Source organism: Juglans regia, chromosome 10 (assembly GCF_001411555.2).
Source record: "Juglans regia cultivar Chandler chromosome 10, Walnut 2.0, whole genome shotgun sequence".
Taxonomy (NCBI): domain Eukaryota; kingdom Viridiplantae; phylum Streptophyta; class Magnoliopsida; order Fagales; family Juglandaceae; genus Juglans; species Juglans regia.
In genome coordinates this window covers 240,507-262,784 of record NC_049910.1, presented here as the reverse complement: position 1 = coordinate 262,784, position 22,278 = coordinate 240,507, and the positions used below count along the sequence as shown (strand labels likewise).

Below are 22,278 nucleotides of genomic sequence, written 5' to 3'. Positions count from 1 at the left end.
GTGCAACAACATTGGGCTCAAAGATTTGAAAGGTATTTTGGGAGTGTCGTGTAGAAATATCTGCTATGGAGAATCGAAGGACATCCGAAAGCAGTGTTCAGGTTTTTTTTTTTTAAGGTTTTTCCATCCGATTTTTTCTCCTCTGTTTTTCTCCCAATTTTTTCTTCTGGATTTTTCTATCCAATTTTTTCTTCTGGATTTTTTCATCTGATTTTTTCTTCTATGTTTTTCTCCCAATTTTTTCTTCTGGATTTTTCTATCCAATTTTTTCTTCTATGTTTTTCTCCTGTATTTTTCTTTTGAGTTTTTCCATCCGATTTTTTCTTTTGTGTTTTTCTCCTAGGTTGTTACATCCAATTTTGATTTTTAAGATAATTATAGCGTGGATTTGATTGTGATTTAGAACTGGACTAGTAATTTGAAATTAGGTTATTGGGAGAAATCTCCAAAAAAAACCAGGTAATCGATTAACGGGCAATAAGTTAACAGGTGATCAGTTAACGGGTAATTGGTATGAAAAAGATTTGAGTCAGGCTGGAAATTGTTTTTAGGGTCGGGTCGGCGAACACCCCTAAATAAAAGGAGACTTTTTTTTTTTTTGATAAAAAATAAAAGGAGACTTGAACCTTGCAACTTATTATTGAATGGCCTAACCAGGACAACATGATTTATGGGATATAATATATATATATATATATATATATATATAATATTGTTAATAATAGAAGAACGTATAAAAGGTTTGTATAGCAAGTCTGAAATTAGATTAATAAATTAATATAAATTTATACGATTCATTAAATTTATTTTATAATAAAAATAATTTAGATTAGATTTATTATAATTTTAGTTTATAATAAAAATTGATATAAACCATTTGTTGTCCCAAAATTATATTGATATTCCAAATACTAGAGCGTGAGCTCGTTGGCTTTTTATTGGGTGCAAACTACCAGGATATTTCCGAAGTAAAATACAAACTTCCTCAAAATTCTGCGAACCTTCGTCTCCGCCATTGCTAACCCCTCTCTCTATCTGCCTGAAATTCAGAGCTCATAACCGAAGCTTCAATGGCGACGAGATACTGGGTGGTCTCTCTTCCGGTTCAGAACTCCGCTTCTTCTCTCTGGAACCGATTGCAAGATCAAATCTCCAAGCATTCCTTTGACACTCCTCTTTACAGAGTACACCCTTTCACTCAAGCATTTCCTGCAAGATCTGTTTCCATTTGAATGAATTTCATCGAATCGCACTTTAAATATTATTGTTCGTTCTTATATTCGATTTGATTTTGACAGTTCAATGTTCCCAATCTCCGAGTTGGAACCCTAGATTCTCTCCTCTCCCTCAGCGATGATCTGGTAAAGGTAATTTATCCAACATCTGAATTCAATTTTGAAGAACTTTCTTTTATTAATATTTCGTACTTTCTAGTTTTTTATTCATGGAAGATGCTCCTTTTTCTTTTAATTTATAATGCAGATTCTGTAAATTTGTCTGTTGGTTATCAATTTATTACGGTTTTTTTTTGTCATTTTGTAAACCTGTAATTTATTCGACGAAGTTTTGGCAATTGGGTTTCAAATTTTGATAATGATCTATTATTGTAGTGAATTTTATTATTAAAACTATTGAGATTTTGAGGTGAATTGTGGAAATGTGCAGTCGAACAGCTTTGTGGAAGGAGTCTCACACAAGATCAGGCGTCAGATCGAGGAACTGGAGAGGGTATCGGGCGTGGAGAGCAATGCTCTTACTGTGGATGGAGTACCAGTTGATTCTTACCTCACCAGGTGAATGAGAATTTCTGTAAAATCATTGGATAGATCTTTATCAGGAAGAGGGTGGCTTAGGGATTTTTTTGTTTTTGTGATTGTGAGTGATCTGTGTGTTGTACTTAAGACTTGTGCTTTCGGTTTTTGTAAATGGAAAAGGTTTGTTTGGGATGAAGCAAAGTACCCGACCATGGCACCCCTAAGGGAGGTTGTGGATAGCATTCATGGTCAAGTAACAAAGATCGAGGATGATCTCAAGGTAATTACCATTAATGCCCTGTTGATTCGATATGTTGGTTACCTGTGATACCTAAGAAGATATCTCAAGGATATTGCTTATGGTTACACCTTGCCGATATGTTGCGTATGGTTATGTTACTGTAATCCCTGTCCCTATAGGTTCGCGTTGCTGAATATAACAATGTGCGCAGTCAGCTTAATGCTATAAACCGAAAGCAAAGTGGAAGGTATAAGTTTTTTCTGATCACCTTCTTTCTTCTGTTTAATTCTATCATATACATGAAATGTATCTTATTCTGGTCTCTTAACTGACCTAGCTTTCTTCGATTTCAGCTTAGCTGTGCGTGATCTCTCAAATCTAGTGAAACCTGAGGATATGATTACCACAGAACATCTAGTGACCCTCCTTGCGATTGTTCCAAAGTATTCACAGAAAGACTGGTTGGCCAGCTATGAGACTCTGACTAACTTTGTGGTAATAATTGGTTTTTATGGTTATATATTTTGTAGGGTGGTGATTTAGATCTCTGGAGTAGTTGCAGTCTTGTTGTTTTCTTACCTCAGACTTATTAATATAGCTTAGTACTTTCAGGTCCCCAGGTCCTCCAAGAAGTTGTACGAGGATAATGAATATGCTCTTTATACTGTGATACTCTTTCATCGTGTTGCAGACAATTTTAGAACAAGTGCACGTGAAAGAGGGTTTCAAGTGAGTATGTTGTACAAGTTACATGTGCTTATTGATCTGTGGATGTTACAGCAGTGGATCTTTGTTGTCATTTAAAATTTGTATCCTTTGTGAAGAATCTGTAGGGCAGAAATCATGAAGATTCTGTTGCGAATTGTCCAGTTTCTGCTACTTTCAGTGTTTGACTAGGATGAAGATATCTAACCAGTGTTTTTTTTTTTTTTCCAATTTATAATGGGATTCAGATTCGTGATTTTGAATACAGTCCAGAAGCACAAGAGAGTCGGAAGCAGGAGTTAGAAAAATTAATGCAAGACCAGGAAAGATTAAGAAGTTCTCTTTTGCAGTGGTGCTATACTAGCTATGGGGAGGTATTTTTCCTTTTTTGTTTTCTTTTTCTATTTATTGTTTTTAAGATGCCTATGACTTAACTGTCCACCAATGTAGACTACTGGCCTATATATGGTCAGAATCTTCCAAATTGTTGTTTTCATTACAGTTTTAAGTTTTGCTGTTATTTATATTGTTGTAATTATCACTATATATTTTTATTGTGTTCTCATCGGTGTTTTCTTGCCCTCCCATAATAGAATTATAATTCTCTTATACTGAGTATGTTTCTTGCCTCTAGGTATTTAGCTCCTGGATGCACTTTTGTGCAGTACGTGTTTTTGTAGAGAGCATTCTGAGATATGGTCTGCCGCCATCTTTCTTGGTATATATATTTTATGTTCATTCATGGATTTCCAACCAAGCATTTTCTTTTCAATTGAGCATGGATTGTATGAATAAAATGAATATCGTAATGATGGGCTTCAATTGAAATAATTTCAGGCATGTGTTTTAGCTCCATCTGTAAGAAGTGAGAAGAAAGTAAGATCAATCCTTGAAGGGTTGTGTGACAGTGCAAACAGGCAAGTCCTTAAAGCTGTGTATATTTTATGTAATAGTATGAATAACCTCAATAGTTACCTATATATACACAAACACACACAAACTAGGGTCAAGAGGTTGAAGTAGCATTCTTAGCTTCATGGGGCAATGTAAAATTATTATAAGATTGGACGAACTAGAGATATTGTTTACTAATAAGATAAATTTATCTGAGATGGTCACCTGATTCAGTGATCCTAGGAGGGATACACTATGCAGGTATGGTCGAGAAAGATAGGAAGGCTGTCGAGATTTAAATTTTTTATTTTTTTTTAATCTCTGTGGGGACACTATTCATCTTTTTTTAATGTGACTAAGCTAAACTTTAAACTCTCAAGAACTTTATGCCTTAAGTTCAAAAACATTGTGGTCACATTCCAGTTCATTGTGATGTGTTGTTTGTTAATGCTGATAGCTTTTTGTAATGGAATTTCGTATATCTGGAAATTTGTTAATGCTGTTCGTTTGTGAAATCTCGATGGTTTTTTGTAATCTGATAGATTTTTCCTTATATTGGTCCTTTGATGGTTAAATGCAGCTCATACTGGAAAAACGATGATGAAGTCGGAGGAGGGATGGCTGGTCTGGCAGGGGATACTGATGGCCATCCCTATGTCTGCTTCACAATCAATCTGGTGTGATCAGTGCTGAATCTCAGTTCCATGCTTGTTAAGATGTCATAGTGCAGGGACAGCAACAACAATGGACAGGCATTGTGTATTTGATTCAGTGACCCAATTCTTTGGTTGCTTATTGGAGTTTCAGCTTTTTGGAGTTGCAATTAGAGTTTTAAGGATCAAAGGTGAAATATGTACGGAAGGTTTGGATTACAGAGATTGTATAACTTTTTTATTTTATGAGCTTTCAGTATGGATATTTAAAAAGCGTGAAAATAAGGCTGTTGACGTATTTCCGTATAATAACATGTTGATTATTTGAAAGACGCAATGCATTATCGTTACATTAGACTACCTTGAGTTGGCCTTTGAAATGAAATGGTATAATTGAGTTCCTGTTTGGGAAGGTTGGCCCTCCAAAAACAGAAGGCTGCGTGGCGTGGGTGGTCCCTAGCTCAGGATAATAAATTTTGCTACCTATGAAGCAAATATGTCGTCGTAGTCTCTGCCTACTCGAGAGTTACGTCGTTGTAAAGATTATTTAGATGCATCAATCAGTTCCGAACTAGGAAAGAGGATGAATTTGGATCCGTTAGAATGATTCGAAGTTCTCGTAGAGTTAAGAACCCCGTGCAATAAAATACAAGACTAGGTATAATAATATTCGCATAAAAGCAGTACTCGAACAAAAATACTTGGAATTGTTGACTCATCTCCGGAGTTGGCTTTTAGGACGGATGCCTACCATATTTTGAATTCGGTTAATTTCTGATCCCATTGGGCACCACTCTTTTTAAGTGACTGCCGGCTACCAAATAAAAAATATATATATATATTAAAACGGGTATAGGCTATCCATTATACAAAATTACTCGGACGGCGGACAGGTTTAGAAGGGAGGATGAAAATTTTATATTTTGTTTTAAAGTTTAAAATATTATATTTTAATATTATTATTATTTTAAAATTTAAAAAATGTGTATTGAAATTTGAAAAAGTTGAATTGTTTATTATATTTTGTATGAGAATTTGAAAAAGATGTAATGATGAGATGATAATTTTATATTTTGTCTTGTGTCTCAAACCTGCCCTAAATCCAGAAAAACAACCCCCCCTTCTAAAACTAAAGCTACAAAATAACTCAAGGCCAACAACACGCCAAACAGGCCTTCAATCTAGCTGCAAGACCTTCAGACGTATGCCATACAAGGACCATGGAAAAGGTTGACAACTGAGAAAATCAACATGGCAACTGAATCAGCAAGATATGTTACAGCTTTTATCACAGTCGCATTCCAAAAGATGTAAAACTGATCAAACTCAGTATGTAATGTAATTCCATATGCCCATTATTCTTTGGCCCAAGCTTGCTGGGGAACGTGATCCTAACAACACATTGCAAATTCATTATAGACCTAACTACAAGTTTTAAATCAACCAGAAGGATGAGAACAAAACCATCCCTCCATAAGCCAACTTCAAAAAATTGGAAATAGTCCCAAACGCAAAAGAATACTCTCCACTGGTTTGGAAGCGTTCGGAGTAGCTCTCAGCAATCCTATGTTTATTTAATCCCTATAAATGTCACAAGATGACAAAAAAAATTGTGCATATCATCTGCAATTCTACACCTTTGCAAGCTCAGTAGCAGCGGTAGTAGCAGCAGCAGGAGTTACACCACCAGTGGTTGGCCTGAGGTAACACCAAATCCCATTTAACAACTAAACTCAATATCATGATAAACAAGTTTTACTAAACCACACGACACAGTATAAGATTTGACTTACAATCCCACGAAAACTTTGAAGGCATCATAGATTCCCCACTGAGCTCCAGTAAGAGTTCCAATCATGACGATACGGAGAGGAAGCCCACGAGTAAAGAGACCCCACAAACCTAGCTTCTTCACAGCCTGGACAAACCAGAAGACAGAGTCAAAAGAAAGTGTAAAAGAACAGACATGCACCCAGGAACCATGCCAAGGAGAAATTACGCACATCACCAACAGTTGCCCCTTTGGCATTGTTGAGGAAAGAGACAAGATTGTCAGCAGGATGAGACACTATAGCACAAAACACGCCAGCCACATATCCACCAGCAAAACTCACACCAAGCTGCAGAGATTTACTACACTGGTCCTTCGATGTGGGGATGGCATACTTATAAATATATTCCACAATGGTCTCAAAAGATGCAAACTTCATCATTGTATCTGAACATAATGACATAAAAGGTAAGAAGACATTAACAATAGCCTCAAAGGGCTCAGCACTTTTCTCCAATCAAATCCCTGGATAAGTGTGAACAAATTTTCAATTAAAATATATGGCCTGACCAAACCGAGTCGGACAGAGATTCGCAAATTACTTTTGTCCATATTAGAACAAAGATCAAAGAAACTAAGATGCAACATATGGACCATTCGATGGAATGAATGGAGTACATACTCTTTCTTTTTCATAAGTAGGAATGAATGGGGAACATATTACACTATTATGGGATGGAGTGTGTATACATACACATTTTCTAGCTTCTACAAGGAATATCCAAAATTTAAAATTTTATACAACGAAACTCGATGGATGGAAGTCATACAAAAACTAATCATTCCCACATTTAGGATATGTAGGTAAAAAAAAAAAACACTTGTTCACATGTTTGGAACAATTAATAACTATATTGCTTGCCTCCTTGAAAGCCTCACTTGAGATTCATCTTAAAATTATAGTTCTGTTGTGCCATTTGTGCATTGTTCTGGCATTTCATATTAAGTTACTTTAAATAATTTTTAGTGCTGCAACATCATCGCTACTTTGAATTTTTTCAGTCAAAAACAGAGTACTACCAATCCAATTCCTTTCCCCCACCCCAACTTACAAGGAATCTGACGTCCCCAGAGAGGAACTAGTCCCTTGTATAATCTGCATGATTTAAAAAATTGTTTAGTCATTCTTCACACAATTGCATATATTATTAAAAAAAATTGAAACCATTCATAAGCATACCCTGCATAGCCTTCCGACTTAACAAACTTAGGAAGCCCATCTGAAAGACCTCTGGCAAAACCAGGCTGAGTTTGAACTCGGACCTTCACTGCCTCAAAAGGGCAAAGAGCAATGTCCGCAATGACCTCAGCGGATGCAGAACCAGCAAGATAGATCAAGGTTTTGTACTTGGTTGCATACTCAGGTCCAGCAATGTCAGAGTAGTATTTCTTAAAGAATTCATAGAATCCAAACTTGCCAGCACCCTGAGCACTGTAACCAAGCAAGGTTGGCACCCAACCCCTGAAGAAGCCTCTGATGCCCTGCTCCTTCAGCAGCACTCCAAAACCAGATGAGATCGTTTTGTACCTTGCAGGGTCAATCTGAAAACTAAAAATCTCCGTGTTAATTGGCAACCCTATACTAGAGTGACACATCATATTAGATAGCCACCTGGTTTATTGTTGAGAGAAAAACATAAGATGCTTCAGCGTTATCTCTTTCCTTATTCCCAACATATTATTGGAAATTATACAAAAAACATAAATCTATGTCACATCATTTCATTCTGCACGGAAATCCAACACATAAGCTATCACCTCTACACAGATTTATCGCGTCCAAAGCAGAGACCACATTATGCACAAAGAAAATATTTTAAAATTTTCCGTGAACTGAGATGAAACTAAAATTATCTTCAAGATCTTTGTTCAATCCTGTTGCGTGATATGAGAACCCAATAAAGCATGGGCCATTCTCTACAAATTAGTTCGTTAGCACCCATAAAAAAATCAGAAATTTTAACGAGTAGTTCAAGCCAAGGTACTCATTAGGAAGCGCAGATGATATGGCCTCAACATACACGCTTAAGACCAAAAATCTAAGTTGTCAAAAAAATATGCCCTTCGTGAATAAAATTGTGCTGCAATGCAACGCCATTAACTCGTAAGCAACTGCGTATATGCATCTTTGAAGAAGAAAAGAAATAAGGAACAATGAGAAAGAAATAGGGAAAAAGATAAAGAAAGAAAGAACAATGAAGCAAAGCTCAAGTTCAGTACAAAACACCAAAAGTAATCAAGTGAAGATCTAGCACAACTTCGGGCGGAAAACTGACTAGTGATTCCGAGAATAGGCATGATAGTCGAGCCACTGCACAGATAGATGGGATTCCAGCGTACAATACCAACTTATTAGAAAACATGCTTGTAATTGAGCATGTGATATATTTAAAAATATTCGAAGGTTGAATTTCAGCTGGAAGAACACAAATCATCATATTGTCAAAGTGACATCCGTAACATGAATCGCCAATCCGAAAATATAACCACAGATCTGAACACGTGGATATTCTAATATCGAGACTATCAAATGAGCTCGATAGCATATCCATCCAAACAGATGAGATCATGAAGAAAAAACTCGGATCTAAACGATACCAAGTCAATGCAAAAGAAAGCATAGAAGCGCTTAGAGAGAGGCACAGATAGATACATGTAAATCTAATCCGAAACAGAAATGCTAGGTAGATGGCAAAAAAATCGAAGGAAAAAATAAAGGAAGGGGAAAAAATAAAGAAGGAGAAGAAGAAGAAGAAGAAGAAAGGGAGGTAAATAAACGAAATACAGACCTGCATATTACATTTGACAAGATCGAGGGGAGTGACGGCCATGTGAGTGAGACCGCAGCTGAGGATGCCGCCGAAGGTACAGGCGGCGTAGAATTGTGGGGAATACATCTCGATCTTCTTGGTAGGCTCGGAAGGGGAAGGAACAAAGACGTTCCTCGTAGGCGAGGAACGTTCTGAGAGGGTGTTAAGGTTGGAGCCAAGCATGATTTTATCGAGAGCTAGGGTTTTGTGGGAGGCGGCGGAAGAGTAGAGGAAGCTCGGGATCAGAGATTGACGCGATGATCTTTCTGAGAGAGCCATCGCAGAAAGAGGGAGAGGGAGAGGGAGAGAGGAGGGCTGGTGTGTTTGTAGGAGTCAAAAAGAAAAAGAGGGAGAAGGTCGTCGGAAATCGGAAGCGAGCGAGAGAGAAGTTAGGGCTGTGTTACCAATCTCTCGCTGCCAGATGCTACCTCTCTCTCTCTCTCTCTCTTATAGAAATAGGAGGACAGTTCAAAGTTTAAAAAAATAAAAAAAACAAACTTACACCAAATTCGTGCGGCCGTGTCCTCAGTTTGTATCTCGCGTTATTTATACGAAGGAGAGATGTGTTCCACAAAACAAAATGACCCTGTGCTTGAAGTTAATTACGATGCTGACACTGGAGAGCATGGTCGATGGATATTCTCCAATCCCATCGTCACCGTATCAATTATATGTGTATCAAGGAGAACTCTTGAGGCCTGTAATTTTCGGAAACAGTTTAACTTGTTCAATTAAGATTATTATAATTTATCAGATTCTCTCATTCACTCAAGAGTAGTGATATATATAACACATATTTTTATAATATATTTTATAATAATATTATAAAATGAGAATATTTTTATAAAATGATATTATTTTTATAAGATATTTTATAAAAATACTTTTCATTTAAAACATAAATTGTGTAAAGTATTGTATAAATCAATTTCCTCCACTCAAACCAAAATGGTGATTTTTTTTTTTTTGCATATATATTTCTAAAGATTTATTTGCTATATTGTGCCGTTAAAGTAAATATAGACTTATAGTAGTCAAGACTCAACCTGGTACTCTTTAGCTTCTTCAAAAACTCAATGAATATTTTTTACTCCCGTGATTACTTCTTGACTCCTAGGAGTTAGTTACACATTCAAAAAAAAAAATATCAAACCAGGCATCCAAACTAACTACAACCAAAAATCTAAATACTATACAGTACATAAAAAATAGCAAAAATACTACAAGCCACAACGATAAAGATAAACCAAAATAAAATAAAAGGTAAGAAAAACAAACCTGCATATTGATACAGTGATGATGGGATTGGAGAATATCTATCGAACAGTTTCTAAAATGTCTTTCAATAGACTGTGAGTGGACTCAAAGAAAACCTCCTTACTACTAGAACCCAATTCAGTAAGTTTGTCAGGTACGTGATTCGTTTCTTGAAAAGAGTGGGAGATCTGTATCACCATCGAGCTCGTCATTGTTTTAGCTTGTTTCCAGTAAGCGTGACTCCTCCACGAGACATATCCACCTTTATCCCATCACTGAGCCACAAGTTTAAAATCAATTTTCACTTCAACATGAATTATATTCATCCGTGCACAAATGATTAGATCATTTGATAATGCTCGAATCTTAGTAATATTATTTAAAGTAATATCGTAATATTTGATAAAAACACAAATCATATGACCCTTCGTATCTCTAAGAATTCCTCCACCTGCACTTCTTCTTAGGTTCTCAATATTACTACTATCAACATTCAGCTTCATAAAATTATTTGTAGGCCGCATCTATTGTATAAATTGAACTTCACTTTTCCATTGCATAAATTTTTTATAATATTACATGTTTACTTAGAAAAAATCATCTTCCTAACACTGTACATGTTACTTAAATAACACTACTCTACGTATTGACTTTTCTCATCTTCATTTGATCATACAGCCAGTGATTGAATTCCTCACTATTTTTACAGTAATTATTCACTTTCTTCTGCTAATTTAAAGTATTGAAGAATCTCATTTTATAAATATACATTTGAAAAAATTCGTACCAGTTTAAGGAATGATTTTTTTGTAAAACTATCTAATCTCTTCTTATTTAATCATTACAAATTTTTAAACTTTCAAATAAAATAAAAATAAATCATTCAATTTTTTTAAATTTTAAAATAAAAATAATATTAAAAATTACATTCTAACAATATTTTATTCAACTTTTAATTTTTATATTTTTATCATTTAAGCTATCCAAATATATCCAAATAGGCTTAAATTACAATTTATTTAAGAAGTTTTACAGGGTTATGTACATTTACCGAGTATAACTTGTACAGGAGTCAGTAGTGGAGGAGGTAGACCCAAATATTTTGGGATTCGGTTTGGGTTTGACGTTTTAGGGCCGGTTTGGGATGGGATGAGATACAAAATTCTCATCTCATTTCATCATTATATATTTTTCAAATATTCATATAAAATATAATAAATAATTTTATTTTTTTAAATTTTAATATAATTTTTTTAAATTTTAATATAATAATAATATTAAAACATAATATTTTAAATATTAAAATAAAACATAAAATTATCATTTCGTCTCCAAACCTGCCCTTACAATGCAAACTTGACGTGTAGAGTGTAGTGTATAGATGGGCTTCAACTTAAGAGCCACGTAAAAGAAACAACAGAATGATCAAGCAAGACCCACAGAAACGAGAGAGAGAGAGAGAGAGGCTGAAAGTGGGTTCTGAGCCGAGGCCCGTCTTCTCCAGATCCATCGTCTCAATAATGAGGCCGAGAATGATTTCATGGACGAAGCTCTCTCATACACATAACTCTCTAAAACTGTTGATATCTTAGATTAACAGTACATGGTCGTCCTATTCTCTCAAATCCCATGCTTTCCTATTCCATAAATCATGAATTAGCAAGTGTCTAAATAAGGATACTAGATTACCTATTATACAAGAGTTTAACTTCAAACTGATTCTGGTGTAAAGAAGATATTTACACTCTCCAATAATCCAATCACACGTCATCGTTCTAATGAGAAAGAAATAAAACCAACCTCACTCAAACAATCGGCCTCCCTGGTACTTGCGCTCATCTTTCTCCCTCTCCCTCTTTCTCTCTATCAAACCGAACGAAATAGCCTTGGGTCTGCTATCTCTCTCTCTCTAGTCGAATCTCCAACGCTGGTATGCGCTCTCTCTCCCTTCTCAAGCCGCCTCAATCTCTCTCTCCTCAAGCCATCCGAAACTCTCCCACCCAGCATCGTAGCACAAGTCAGTCATGTGTTTGGCTCTATCGTCTACCATTAATTTTATATAGCACAAGCCAGTGTTCATTCAAAAAGAAAAAAGAAAAAAATGAGAGAGGAAAGGAAATAAAAAGAGCGCAAAACTCGATAAAAGTTTAAGCTCAGCCCAAAAGTTTGTGTTCTGGTTTGTAGTATCAACACTGCCATTGATTCCTAATATCCTAATCGAGGGAGACTGGTCATTTTGGATGCTTTGGTGTTCGGTAACTTGAGCACGCCTGTAATATAGGCCGATCGTAACCATTGCAGCAAAATTTCGTTATTTTCTTTTCATGTAAATGGCTATGGAAATTTATATTTGTTAACATCCATAGCCGTTAGAGTTGCATGTTATTTCCAACTTGGTTTTGTTATCAGGAAATGAATGGCAGACGATAAAGTCAAACCACACTGATGATATAACCATTCTGTCTAAATCGACACTGGGCGTGAGTGTCTTGGATGGGCGTTGTTTTTTTTTTTTTTTTTTTAGTTTGGAATGAGTTAAATTGAGTTAAGTAATTAATTGAGTTGAAATGATAAAATATTATTAAAATATTAATTTTTAATATTAATATTATTTTAAGATTTAAAAAAATTAAATTATTTATTATATTTTTTATTAAAATTTAAAAAAATTATAATGATAAATTGATATATTTAAAATGTATTTAAGTTCCAAACGGAAGGCAGGGAGTGAGCGCAAACCAATATTGGAGGTTCGACTAGAGAGAGAGAACCAAGGCTTTTTGGTTTGAGAGAGAGAGAGAGAGATGGGAGAAAGATGAGCGCACGTATTAGGAAGAGGCGGATTGTTTGAATGTGGTTGATTCTATTTCTTTCTTATTAGAATGATGATATGTCAGTCGATTATTGGAGTGTGCACCATAGCCGGTTCCTAGTATTTCTCATTATATAATATTAATTTAATTAATCCATTAAATATATATATATATATATATATATATATTTAAGACTCAACTTTTGATTTATTATTAATTCCATTCATATCCATCTCCTATAAAGAGATTGTGCAATAATAATGGTGATTATTGAGGATTATCTACCCAAGACTGCCACCGTCGTAGATCGATCAGGGCGTGCCTAGCTAGGCGGACACCATCATTCTTATACGAAAACCACCCGGTTTCCATCATCAGTATAGTCTTCTGCATCAGTTATAACTAATAGCTAGCTTTCTTATCAACTAGATCCGCTAATTAATTAAAGGGATTTCGCACATACATCATGCCATTCCTTACATTAAATTTTAAAAAAAACACACACGCGCAACAACAACAACAACAACAACAACAATTATCAAACAAACAAAACAAAACAAAATTAAAATAAAATGAACAAAGAGCCTGCAGCATATCTTTATACATCAATCGTCGAGTTGTCGGGCGGTCGTCTTGTCTCGTCTCGTCTCGTCTCGTGTCGTACATTATTCAAGGTATTTTATTCAGGTTAGCTATTGTTTTACAGCCTCATGAGATCGAATGGACCACCGTATGTAGCTAGCGATCACAAACTCACAATCTTTGGTTTTCCGGTTCCATAACTTATAACATAATAGCAAATGAAATACCAGTCTATGCATGGTGAAATAGGTAGAAGGTTGGTTTTGTAAAGGAGACAGCATAGCATAGCAAGCAAGCATCTCATTTTCTTTAATAATATAATATCTATTCTATTATAATAAGTGACTATATAACTGTAAATAATAATTTTTGTTATTTTTCTATTAATTTTTTCTTATTTTTTCATTAAGTCCATTAAGTCATATTTTACCAAAAGAACCTTAAAATTCTTGATTATTTGACGTATAGCTCCATTATAGAATTTAATAAAATAACTTGTTTTACCAAAAGTCCTTAAGATCCTTGACCATTTAACGTGTAGCTCCATTATAGAATTTAATGAAAGATTGTTTTACCAAAAGACCCTTAATAGCCCCGCAGCGTACATGGATTGACATCTCTTTTTTGTCATTTTTGTTCAGACAATATACTCATTTTCTTTTATTTTTGTTTTAATTTTTTTAAAATAAAAAATTAATAATATTTTATTATTATATAGAGAGTAAATAGATAATCCAATATGGATGCAGAACAATACTCATACTTTGCTGAAATTTAGATTTTTTTTTTAATTTAGATTTTTTATCTTTATTTAATCTTATATTTTCTTTTCCCATACAAATAAGTAACTGACTTTTTTATTTATTTTTATTTAAATCATTATGTCATGTGCATTCCGAAACTAACGCATCCGAGACCGTTTCCTAGTTTATATATAATATGTATATATTAGCACTAGAAAAATATTAATTATATAATGTAGGCCGGGATGGGAACGAATATTTACCAGATACGTAAAACAACAACATGAATTAAAGTCAATTGAGTATTTTAGTAATTATTGGTTGTCATAATAAGAAGGTATCAAAGAATATATAAAGAAATAGGTAGGCGGTATACATAGAGAATATATATATCTACAACATGAGATGTATAGTCGAGTCGACAACGTACGGTGCTTGGACTCCTTGAGCTCCTAATTCCCTCACATAGCATGCGGCATAAAATTGAGGAGGGAGGCTGGTTATCATGGGAAACGGGCAAGAGAATGTAACACAAGTGCCCTAACAATTTGTATGCTTCGAAATACTAAAGATATTAACAGGCCAGGGTACTGTAACCAAGAGTATCAATGAAGGGATCAGTCACTTGATTAAAATTGAAATTAAGTTTAAGAATTAAAAAAAAAAAAAAAGGAACAAACTGAAACCTCACGGAACATTATATATATATATATATATATATATATTCTCAAGAAGGCCGGCAACCATGTGAGTTAAGAAAAATCTAATCGTAAGCGATTCTGCGTATTAATATGCGCATTCATTCAATATGATTGGTCAGAAATTAGATTTTATTAAAAACAGTACTAATTTAAATTTAGAATATGAATGCAACAACATTAGTATGCAAACTTGCTTGTACATAGTAAAACTCTATGAGTTAAAATATATAGCAATTAAAAAAAAATTCATATAGAGCTTGCTTAATTCAAATGATGATTTGGCTGCTTCCATCTATAAATTAGTAAAAACAATACGTTGGCCGGGGTTTTGCACCTAATTCCGTTGCATAAGGAGCGATGAAAACATGCCTCAAATCCTGCAAAGTTATGCTCCCCCGCATGTTCAGCACTAATTAATTGTTCGTTATTGATCACTAGACCCAACCAAAAATATATATATATATATATATATATATATCGTTAGTTATTGCTTCCTTGTTACCACAAAAATAAATAAATAAATATATATATATATACACATGGCTGGAAGCAACGTGCAAAGCACGTTTGCCTAGTTGGAATAAACAGATCATTATTCAAAGATAATAAAACTTATTTACAAAAAAATTATAAATGAAGTACAATAATTACATGTTTGGATACATAAGAAAACAAAAAGATTAATTCAAAATACACCATAATTTAATACAAGTTGGTGGAGTAGAGTAACATAGACAAATGAGATATATAATATAAAATTTTCATCGATTCCTAAGCTAATTGGAATTAGCTTGGATCCTATTGCATATAAAAGGAAAAAAAAAGACTTGGCTAAAGTAAATGAATCAAAGAAAGGAGAAGGGCAAACTTACTGGCATATAAATGAGAAGCCGAGATAATAATACAAAATTTTTCTTGAGAAAAAGACTTGAAGAAGAAAGGAAAAGACCCTGCGTGAAGGGGAAGATTGCGAACCAGCAAACCAGGAACAGGGGAGCGATTGTCTTTGTAGGACCTGCATTAAAACATATACTAAATTAAGGTTTGGAGTTTATAACATAGCCTATATTCAAAAGAATAAAATCAACAAGAGAAATTCAAAAAATCATTAGAATACCAAAATTTTCAACCACATGAACTAATCAGAGTCAAACCAGATCACACCAAAAAAAAAAAAAAATTAAGTAAATAAAGTTTGAGTTAGTGTTTTGAACACAAAAAGAACAAGAACAAGAACAAGAACAAATAAAAAAATTAAACAAAATTCTAAGCTCAATTCTTGCAAGCATGAACCAAACCATTGCATCTTAGGGAAATGTGGTAAAACAAACAATGGGTATATTTAAAAATGTACAACACCCAGCAAAAAGCAATGAAAATGCTAACCAGTTACAAAATAGATAAGACACCATCAATCTGTTTGGTTCTAACGAACAATGACTAAGAATAAAATCAAAACTTACTCAACCTACCATAAGAAATTTTGTGCTTCCAACAACAGAATACACATGATATGCATTTGGGGGATCCTTTTTCAAAAAATGTATCAAAATTAGTTTGGTTCAAAAACTTAAAAAAAAAAAAAAAAAAAAAACTACATCATTTAAGTCTTTGAGGAAATACAACTAAGCAAAACCCCAATAAAACATAATGCAAGATTCAAACTACCAAACCTTCATTCCCTTCCCATTACCTCCACTTTCTAGAAATGCATACACAAAAGGCAAGAAAGATAACTAATTCAAATCTTACATAAGACTGTTCATCCGGGCCGGGTTTTTACCCGGCCCGGTCCGGAACCCGGTTATCCGGGTTCCGGTTATGGGTTTCGGCCAGGAATAACCCCGGGCCGATACCCGCTTTCTTGAACCCGGGTCTATCCGGGCCGGATGCGGGTTTTTACACCCGGTACCCGTTTCAAACCCGGTACCCGGGTTTAGAAATAAAACCCATCGTTACGCCCCCCCGCCCCCTCGAATCACACTCTTCCGTCTCTCATCTACTCCGTCTCTCTCTCTCTCTCTCTCTGTCTCTCTCTCTCCTCTGCGAAGTCGATGCCCTACGCCTCCCTCCCCCCGATTCATTTCTCTCATCTGCTCTATCTCTCGCTCTGCTCTGCGTCTGCAATGCCCTAGCCCCTCCCGAAATCACTCTCTCATCTGCTCTATCTCTCTCTCTCTCTGCTCTGCGTCTGCGAAACCCTAGCCCCTCTCGAAATCACTCTCTCATCTGCTCTATCTCCCTCTCTGCCATCTGCGATGCCGAATGGTGGAAGTGCTTGACCTTGGGATCCAAGAGATTAGAACGTATTTCCGTTTGGGTATTTTTCTTTCGTCCCTCTGTTTTGTTCTCTCTTTGTTGATTTTGAGTTTTTTTTTATGATAATGTTTGAATGTTTGAGGAGTATTTTTATGGGTTAGATCTGTTTGAATGTTTGAGTATCTGTTTATGATTTGTTTAGACCTGTTATATCTGAAAACATGTATATATATATAATGAAGATTTGTTATGATTTGGAAGAAATGGTTTTTAGGATGTGGTATATTTGATTTTTCTAGATTATTTTTTAAAAATTAGTTGTGTTTCTGGGTGGAGTTTGGAAAAAAAATTGGATTTTTAGATAAATTTTGATAAGTTCAGGAAAAAAAACAATAGAATAGCTAAATGTGGGATTTTTAGATTAATGATTTGGAACTTGTAAATGATTCCAATGTTGGATTGATGAGAGAAAGGAGAAAATTATTGAATCAACACAGAAAAATATTTTTTTTGCTCAAATAATTATAACTGGTGGATTGTTATGTAGTCCATTTCATGTATCATATATGATTAAATTTATAGAATAGAATAAATAATATTTGTACAGAAAGGAGTAATGCTAAAATTTTTGTGAATTTGTGAATTAGAAGAAGAGAATAAATATGACTTCATATATAAGAACAAAATCTCATACTTCCAAGCTTATACATTGCAAGTTAGATGTGATGATTTATTTTTATACCATTTGAATTTTATAGAGTTTTCAAATCTAGAGTAAGAGAGAAAATCATGTAAATGATCATTTCTACGATATTGATTAAACATCATATTAATTTTTACAGAAAAATAATAAACATCATAATTAGGTGGTCCGTTTAATCTCTTTAAACAAAAACATCTATGGTATAAAGAAGTGAGTTTCCAGCAGAAGATTGTAAATCTATGTTTTTTTTATTCTTCAAGTCAATGTGTAATTTCTTCTAAATGAAGATAGTAAGCACTCAAACTGAGTATTTCACATTTGGAAATGGTCAAAAAGACATTCACGGAGACAGCAAAAGTCCATATCATCTGTATTGTCTATCCAAACCCACCTTATTATCCTCTATATATGCTCTCTACTCTCTGTTCTCTGTTTCAACCCCCCACTTAACTTTAAGAAAAAGTCATCCTAAAATGCTAAGTGAGAAGACATTGTGAAATAGTCTGATTCCTCTTTAGATAAAGACCTCTAAGCACATCGTAATCATGATCTTGTTGATCACAACATCTATATTAAACATAGAATATGAAAGTTTTGGTTGCAGGTTTTGACTTTGATTCAATTCCTATTAGAAAAATAATATATGATTGGTTGTTTTCTGGATGATGTGGATGTTGCTAGATTTGTTGTGGATGGCTGGAATAATGCAGCCATACCTCTTTGTTTATGCTGGACAGGGATGCTTGGGTGCTCTTTCAGGCGTGACCTTATCATTATTTGGATCCAGATATTCTAAGAAACCATCATAATCTTCATGATCAACACCAGAACCAGATGAACAAATAATGCAGTGGAATCATTTCAACATGAATTTAAGTTGCATTTAGTTCAACATGAGTTATACAAGTTTATTGCTTATTGCTTGAATTCAATTAATATTATTTATTGAAATAATATACTGTTTTTCTTTTGTTTTTTATTTGGCAGGATTTAATGTTGCTAGGAAAGGAGATTTCAAGCCTTCACTCAATACAGAAGAAGTTTATGTTATTGCATGTAATTTTGATATATAATTTTACAATCCACTTTTGATATGTAATTTTTATATTTTTTTAATTTTATATGTTGTAATTTTTTATTTTGTAATGTAATGTAATTTAATATGTAGTGAGTTGCATTATTGCATGCATTTCACATGATAAATATTGAATTATTTTAAGATGCATATAGCTAAAAAGGAAATAATTGTTTTAAATATAAAAATATGTTTGTGAACCTTTTTTCTTAGAACAATTGTACTAGAATATAGGCTTTTAGATAATAATAATAATAAAAAAAAAGCTTTTCAGCATTTTTTTTTTGGTTGAAAAATATTAAATACTAAAGGCAAAAAAAAAATCCGGGTTGAAATCCGGAACCCGGATCATCCGGGTTTCGGCCCTGGTGATAACCCGGGTTTGATACCCGGGTTCCAGGCCGGGTATATCCGGATACCCGGTCTGGAACCCAGATGAACACCCTTAATCTTACACCTAGATTAGACCCAAAAAAATAATAGAATAACAAACATTCAAAGAACAAGTCTTGAGAAAATACAACTAAGCAAAAATATGCACTATTTAAAACATTTGATTTTTACATACAAATACCCTTTGAAACGAAGGTACTCTAGATTTTTCCACAACTCAAAGAAAGAGAGATAGACCAAGACACTGACACTTCAAATAACACTTGAGAAAGATGTTATACACTAGAGAGAAGAAAAAATAACACAAATGACACTTCAAAAGACGTATTACCATTTATATATAAACCAATGGTAAAAATGTAACTACGGAAAAAAAAAAAAAAAAAAAAAACATAAATCAGCCAACCACTCCAGGATAACAATGAGAAAAAGCAAAGAAAAAACTATTGGCCGACTGACACACGTAAACCCAACCCATTAATCTGATTTACTACCCCAAATACTCAACTCAACGGATAAGAATGAGAAAAAATAAACAAAAGAAGACTGAGCGACTATCACATATAAACCCAATCCATTAATCTGACTCACTGCCCCTTCCCCAAATACTAAACTCAACGGATAAGAATGAGGAAATCAAACCAAAAAAACTCTGGTAGTCAAGAAACACAAAACAAATATATGTCAAACATTATGTTTAATGTCATCTTAATTCTTAGATATAAAATAAACGACGTGTGACTTATAAAATGAGTTATATAATACATCATTTCTATTAAAGGTTATGTTGTGAATAAAAGATAGTATCAGAACAATTATACTTCATACTCACTGCTAAATAAGCAAAAATCATACATTATATCACAACGACATACCCAACAACACATATGATATTTTCAATAAATGCATTAGCTTTTTTTTTTCTAGAAACAATGAAAGCAAAAAAACTTGAAATCATCCCTCAGATCCAGAGAGACACGTAAGGAAAAAGTACAACAAATAGAAGAAGCAAATAAGAATTTCAAAATAGATCTTCAAATCAAGAAGCAACAAAAATTAAAAAAATTTCTAAAAAACATTTCTTTCTCTCCCCTATGTTACTGAGTGACTCACCACCATTTCTCTACCTAACAAGATTCATAGAATCATGCAAATAAAAATAAAAAAAATTATTTTCTGATCTATCAAAACATGCAAATAACTAAAGTTTCTGGATCCAAACCTCTTAAGGTAAACTTCTAACAGCGTGACCAACCCCTAATTCACTGACAAAGATAGAAAATGATAATGAAAACAAGTGAAGGCTGTGAGGTGGAGCAAAATGATGAAGACGCACGACATTGCTAGGGGCTACTATGCTCCATGGCTGCTGACGACGATGAAGGCAACAACAAGGGCTGTGAGGGGGAGAGGGAGTGTATGTGTGTGAGAAAAGAGAGGGAGGGAATCGTGGTGGTTGTGGCAACGGATCTTGTCGATGTGAGAGAGAGAACTCATGAGAGATGGGTTCGTGCGTGGGGGAAGGGTGAGGAGCTAAGGGTAGCTGGAAGAGCATAGGGTGGTCACCAGAGGAAAAGGAGCTCGATGATGGTGGTGCAGTGGCGTGGGGACGGCGTACATCGACACAATGGTGGAGAACTCATGTGAGACCCATTCGGGAGAGGGAGTTGCAGTGGCGTGGCTTGGGTCCATGGGGATGGTCGGCGGCATGAGGGGAGGCTGCTGGTGGTAGAGCAGCGACTGAGGCTGGCCGCGGTGGCTGGGAAGCCAAGAGGGAAGAGATTAGGAGGGAGAGGGAATGCTACGACATGGGAGAAAAGAGAGAGGGAGAAGAGGAAAATGAGGAGAAAAAGGGAGGGAGCTATTTATGTATCCTAAATCTGATCCAACAGTGGAGAAAGAAGACTGAAATGATCCAATGGTGGAGAAAGTAGACTAAAAGAGAAAAAAAAAAAAAAACATAAAAATTGCTGAACACGCACCAAAAGACAATTATACCCCTAAAATAAAAGCAAAACACACAAACTTATGTATTTAACTGCAGGGCAAAACTGGTAAATAAAAAAAAACGGTAGAAAAACGAATGAACAAAATTTACTGTTCATTACTGTTACAAATCGATAGCCATTTTTAATCATAGAATAGATATGTACACATACTGTAGAATCCCCAACTTCAGTGCCATATGATTAACAAAAAAGTCATAAAAAATATATATAAATGCTAAGTGACCAAAAGATCATAAAAATAAATAGATATCATAAATATTATCAAATATTATGAATCATCCACTAGTCTCTTTTTTTTTTTTTTTTATCGAAAACAGATATCAATTTCATTCATCAGAAAAATCAACTAGTACATTGTTTTTCCAGTTGAATACATGAAGGTTTGATCCAATCCGGTCCATCTTCTAACCACACTCTCTCACCCTCACAAAGAATAGCTTGCTTTGCTAACTTGTGTGCTGCCATATTTAATTTCCTTTCCTGGGAACAAATTGAATCTGCCAATTTTTAAAAGAGTATTGATACACAAAACATATTTTCACAACATACTTTTATAATAATATTATAAGTTAAGGATATTTTTATAAAATAATATTACTTTTATAAAGTAATTTACACAATTACCCTCATTTAACATATTATTATAAAAAATATTATGCATAAATTATTTTCCATTTCAAAAATCCCATTCTTGAACAACTCGCCAAAAGCAGATTAGATCAATGGTATGGTGGGACGTAGACTCTAGGGTAGTCTTTTTAAAAAGTTTTCCGACTTTCCTTTAATTTTATTTCGGGGATAATAAAATAAATGGTCGGTCCAACAAAATAACTTGCATTCGAATCCATATCTTAT

At 34.4% G+C, this 22,278-nt stretch overlaps 2 protein-coding genes across 2 annotated transcripts; one reads left to right on the top strand and one right to left on the bottom strand.

Annotated features, from left to right (window-relative positions):
* Positions 1–901: 901 nt before the first annotated feature.
* LOC109001860 (V-type proton ATPase subunit C) lies at positions 902–4,607 on the top strand. Its single transcript, XM_018979337.2, has 11 exons — positions 902–1,184; positions 1,299–1,367; positions 1,666–1,793; positions 1,935–2,034; positions 2,175–2,242; positions 2,349–2,490; positions 2,608–2,724; positions 2,949–3,074; positions 3,335–3,418; positions 3,538–3,617; positions 4,175–4,607. The coding sequence occupies exons 1-11, from the start codon at positions 1,071–1,073 to the stop codon at positions 4,275–4,277; spliced, it is 1,131 nt and encodes a 376-aa protein (XP_018834882.1). The 5' UTR covers positions 902–1,070; the 3' UTR covers positions 4,278–4,607.
* An 892-nt stretch (positions 4,608–5,499) lies between these two features.
* LOC109001858 (mitochondrial phosphate carrier protein 3, mitochondrial-like) lies at positions 5,500–9,409 on the bottom strand. The gene is made up of 6 exons (XM_018979334.2): positions 8,868–9,409; positions 7,259–7,620; positions 7,131–7,174; positions 6,251–6,465; positions 6,041–6,165; positions 5,500–5,945 (listed from the first exon to the last, which is right to left on the bottom strand). The coding sequence occupies exons 1-6, from the start codon at positions 9,165–9,167 to the stop codon at positions 5,879–5,881; spliced, it is 1,113 nt and encodes a 370-aa protein (XP_018834879.1). The 5' UTR covers positions 9,168–9,409; the 3' UTR covers positions 5,500–5,878.
* Positions 9,410–22,278: the final 12,869 nt, after the last annotated feature.

Excerpts from the sequence above, each read along its gene's own strand:
- LOC109001860 (XM_018979337.2), top strand. The coding sequence starts at position 1,071 with ATGGCGACGAGATACTGGGTGGTCTCTCTTCCGGTTCAGAACTCCGCT. Across the intron at positions 1,794-1,934 it reads GTTGATTCTTACCTCACCAG|GTTTGTTTGGGATGAAGCAA; the intron begins GTGAATGAGAAT and ends TAAATGGAAAAG. Across the intron at positions 3,075-3,334 it reads GCTATACTAGCTATGGGGAG|GTATTTAGCTCCTGGATGCA; the intron begins GTATTTTTCCTT and ends TCTTGCCTCTAG.
- LOC109001858 (XM_018979334.2), bottom strand. The coding sequence starts at position 9,167 with ATGGCTCTCTCAGAAAGATCATCGCGTCAATCTCTGATCCCGAGCTTC. Across the intron at positions 7,175-7,258 it reads AAGTCGGAAGGCTATGCAGG|ATTATACAAGGGACTAGTTC; the intron begins GTATGCTTATGA and ends TAAATCATGCAG. Across the intron at positions 6,166-6,250 it reads AAGGGGCAACTGTTGGTGAT|GCTGTGAAGAAGCTAGGTTT; the intron begins GTGCGTAATTTC and ends TGGTTTGTCCAG.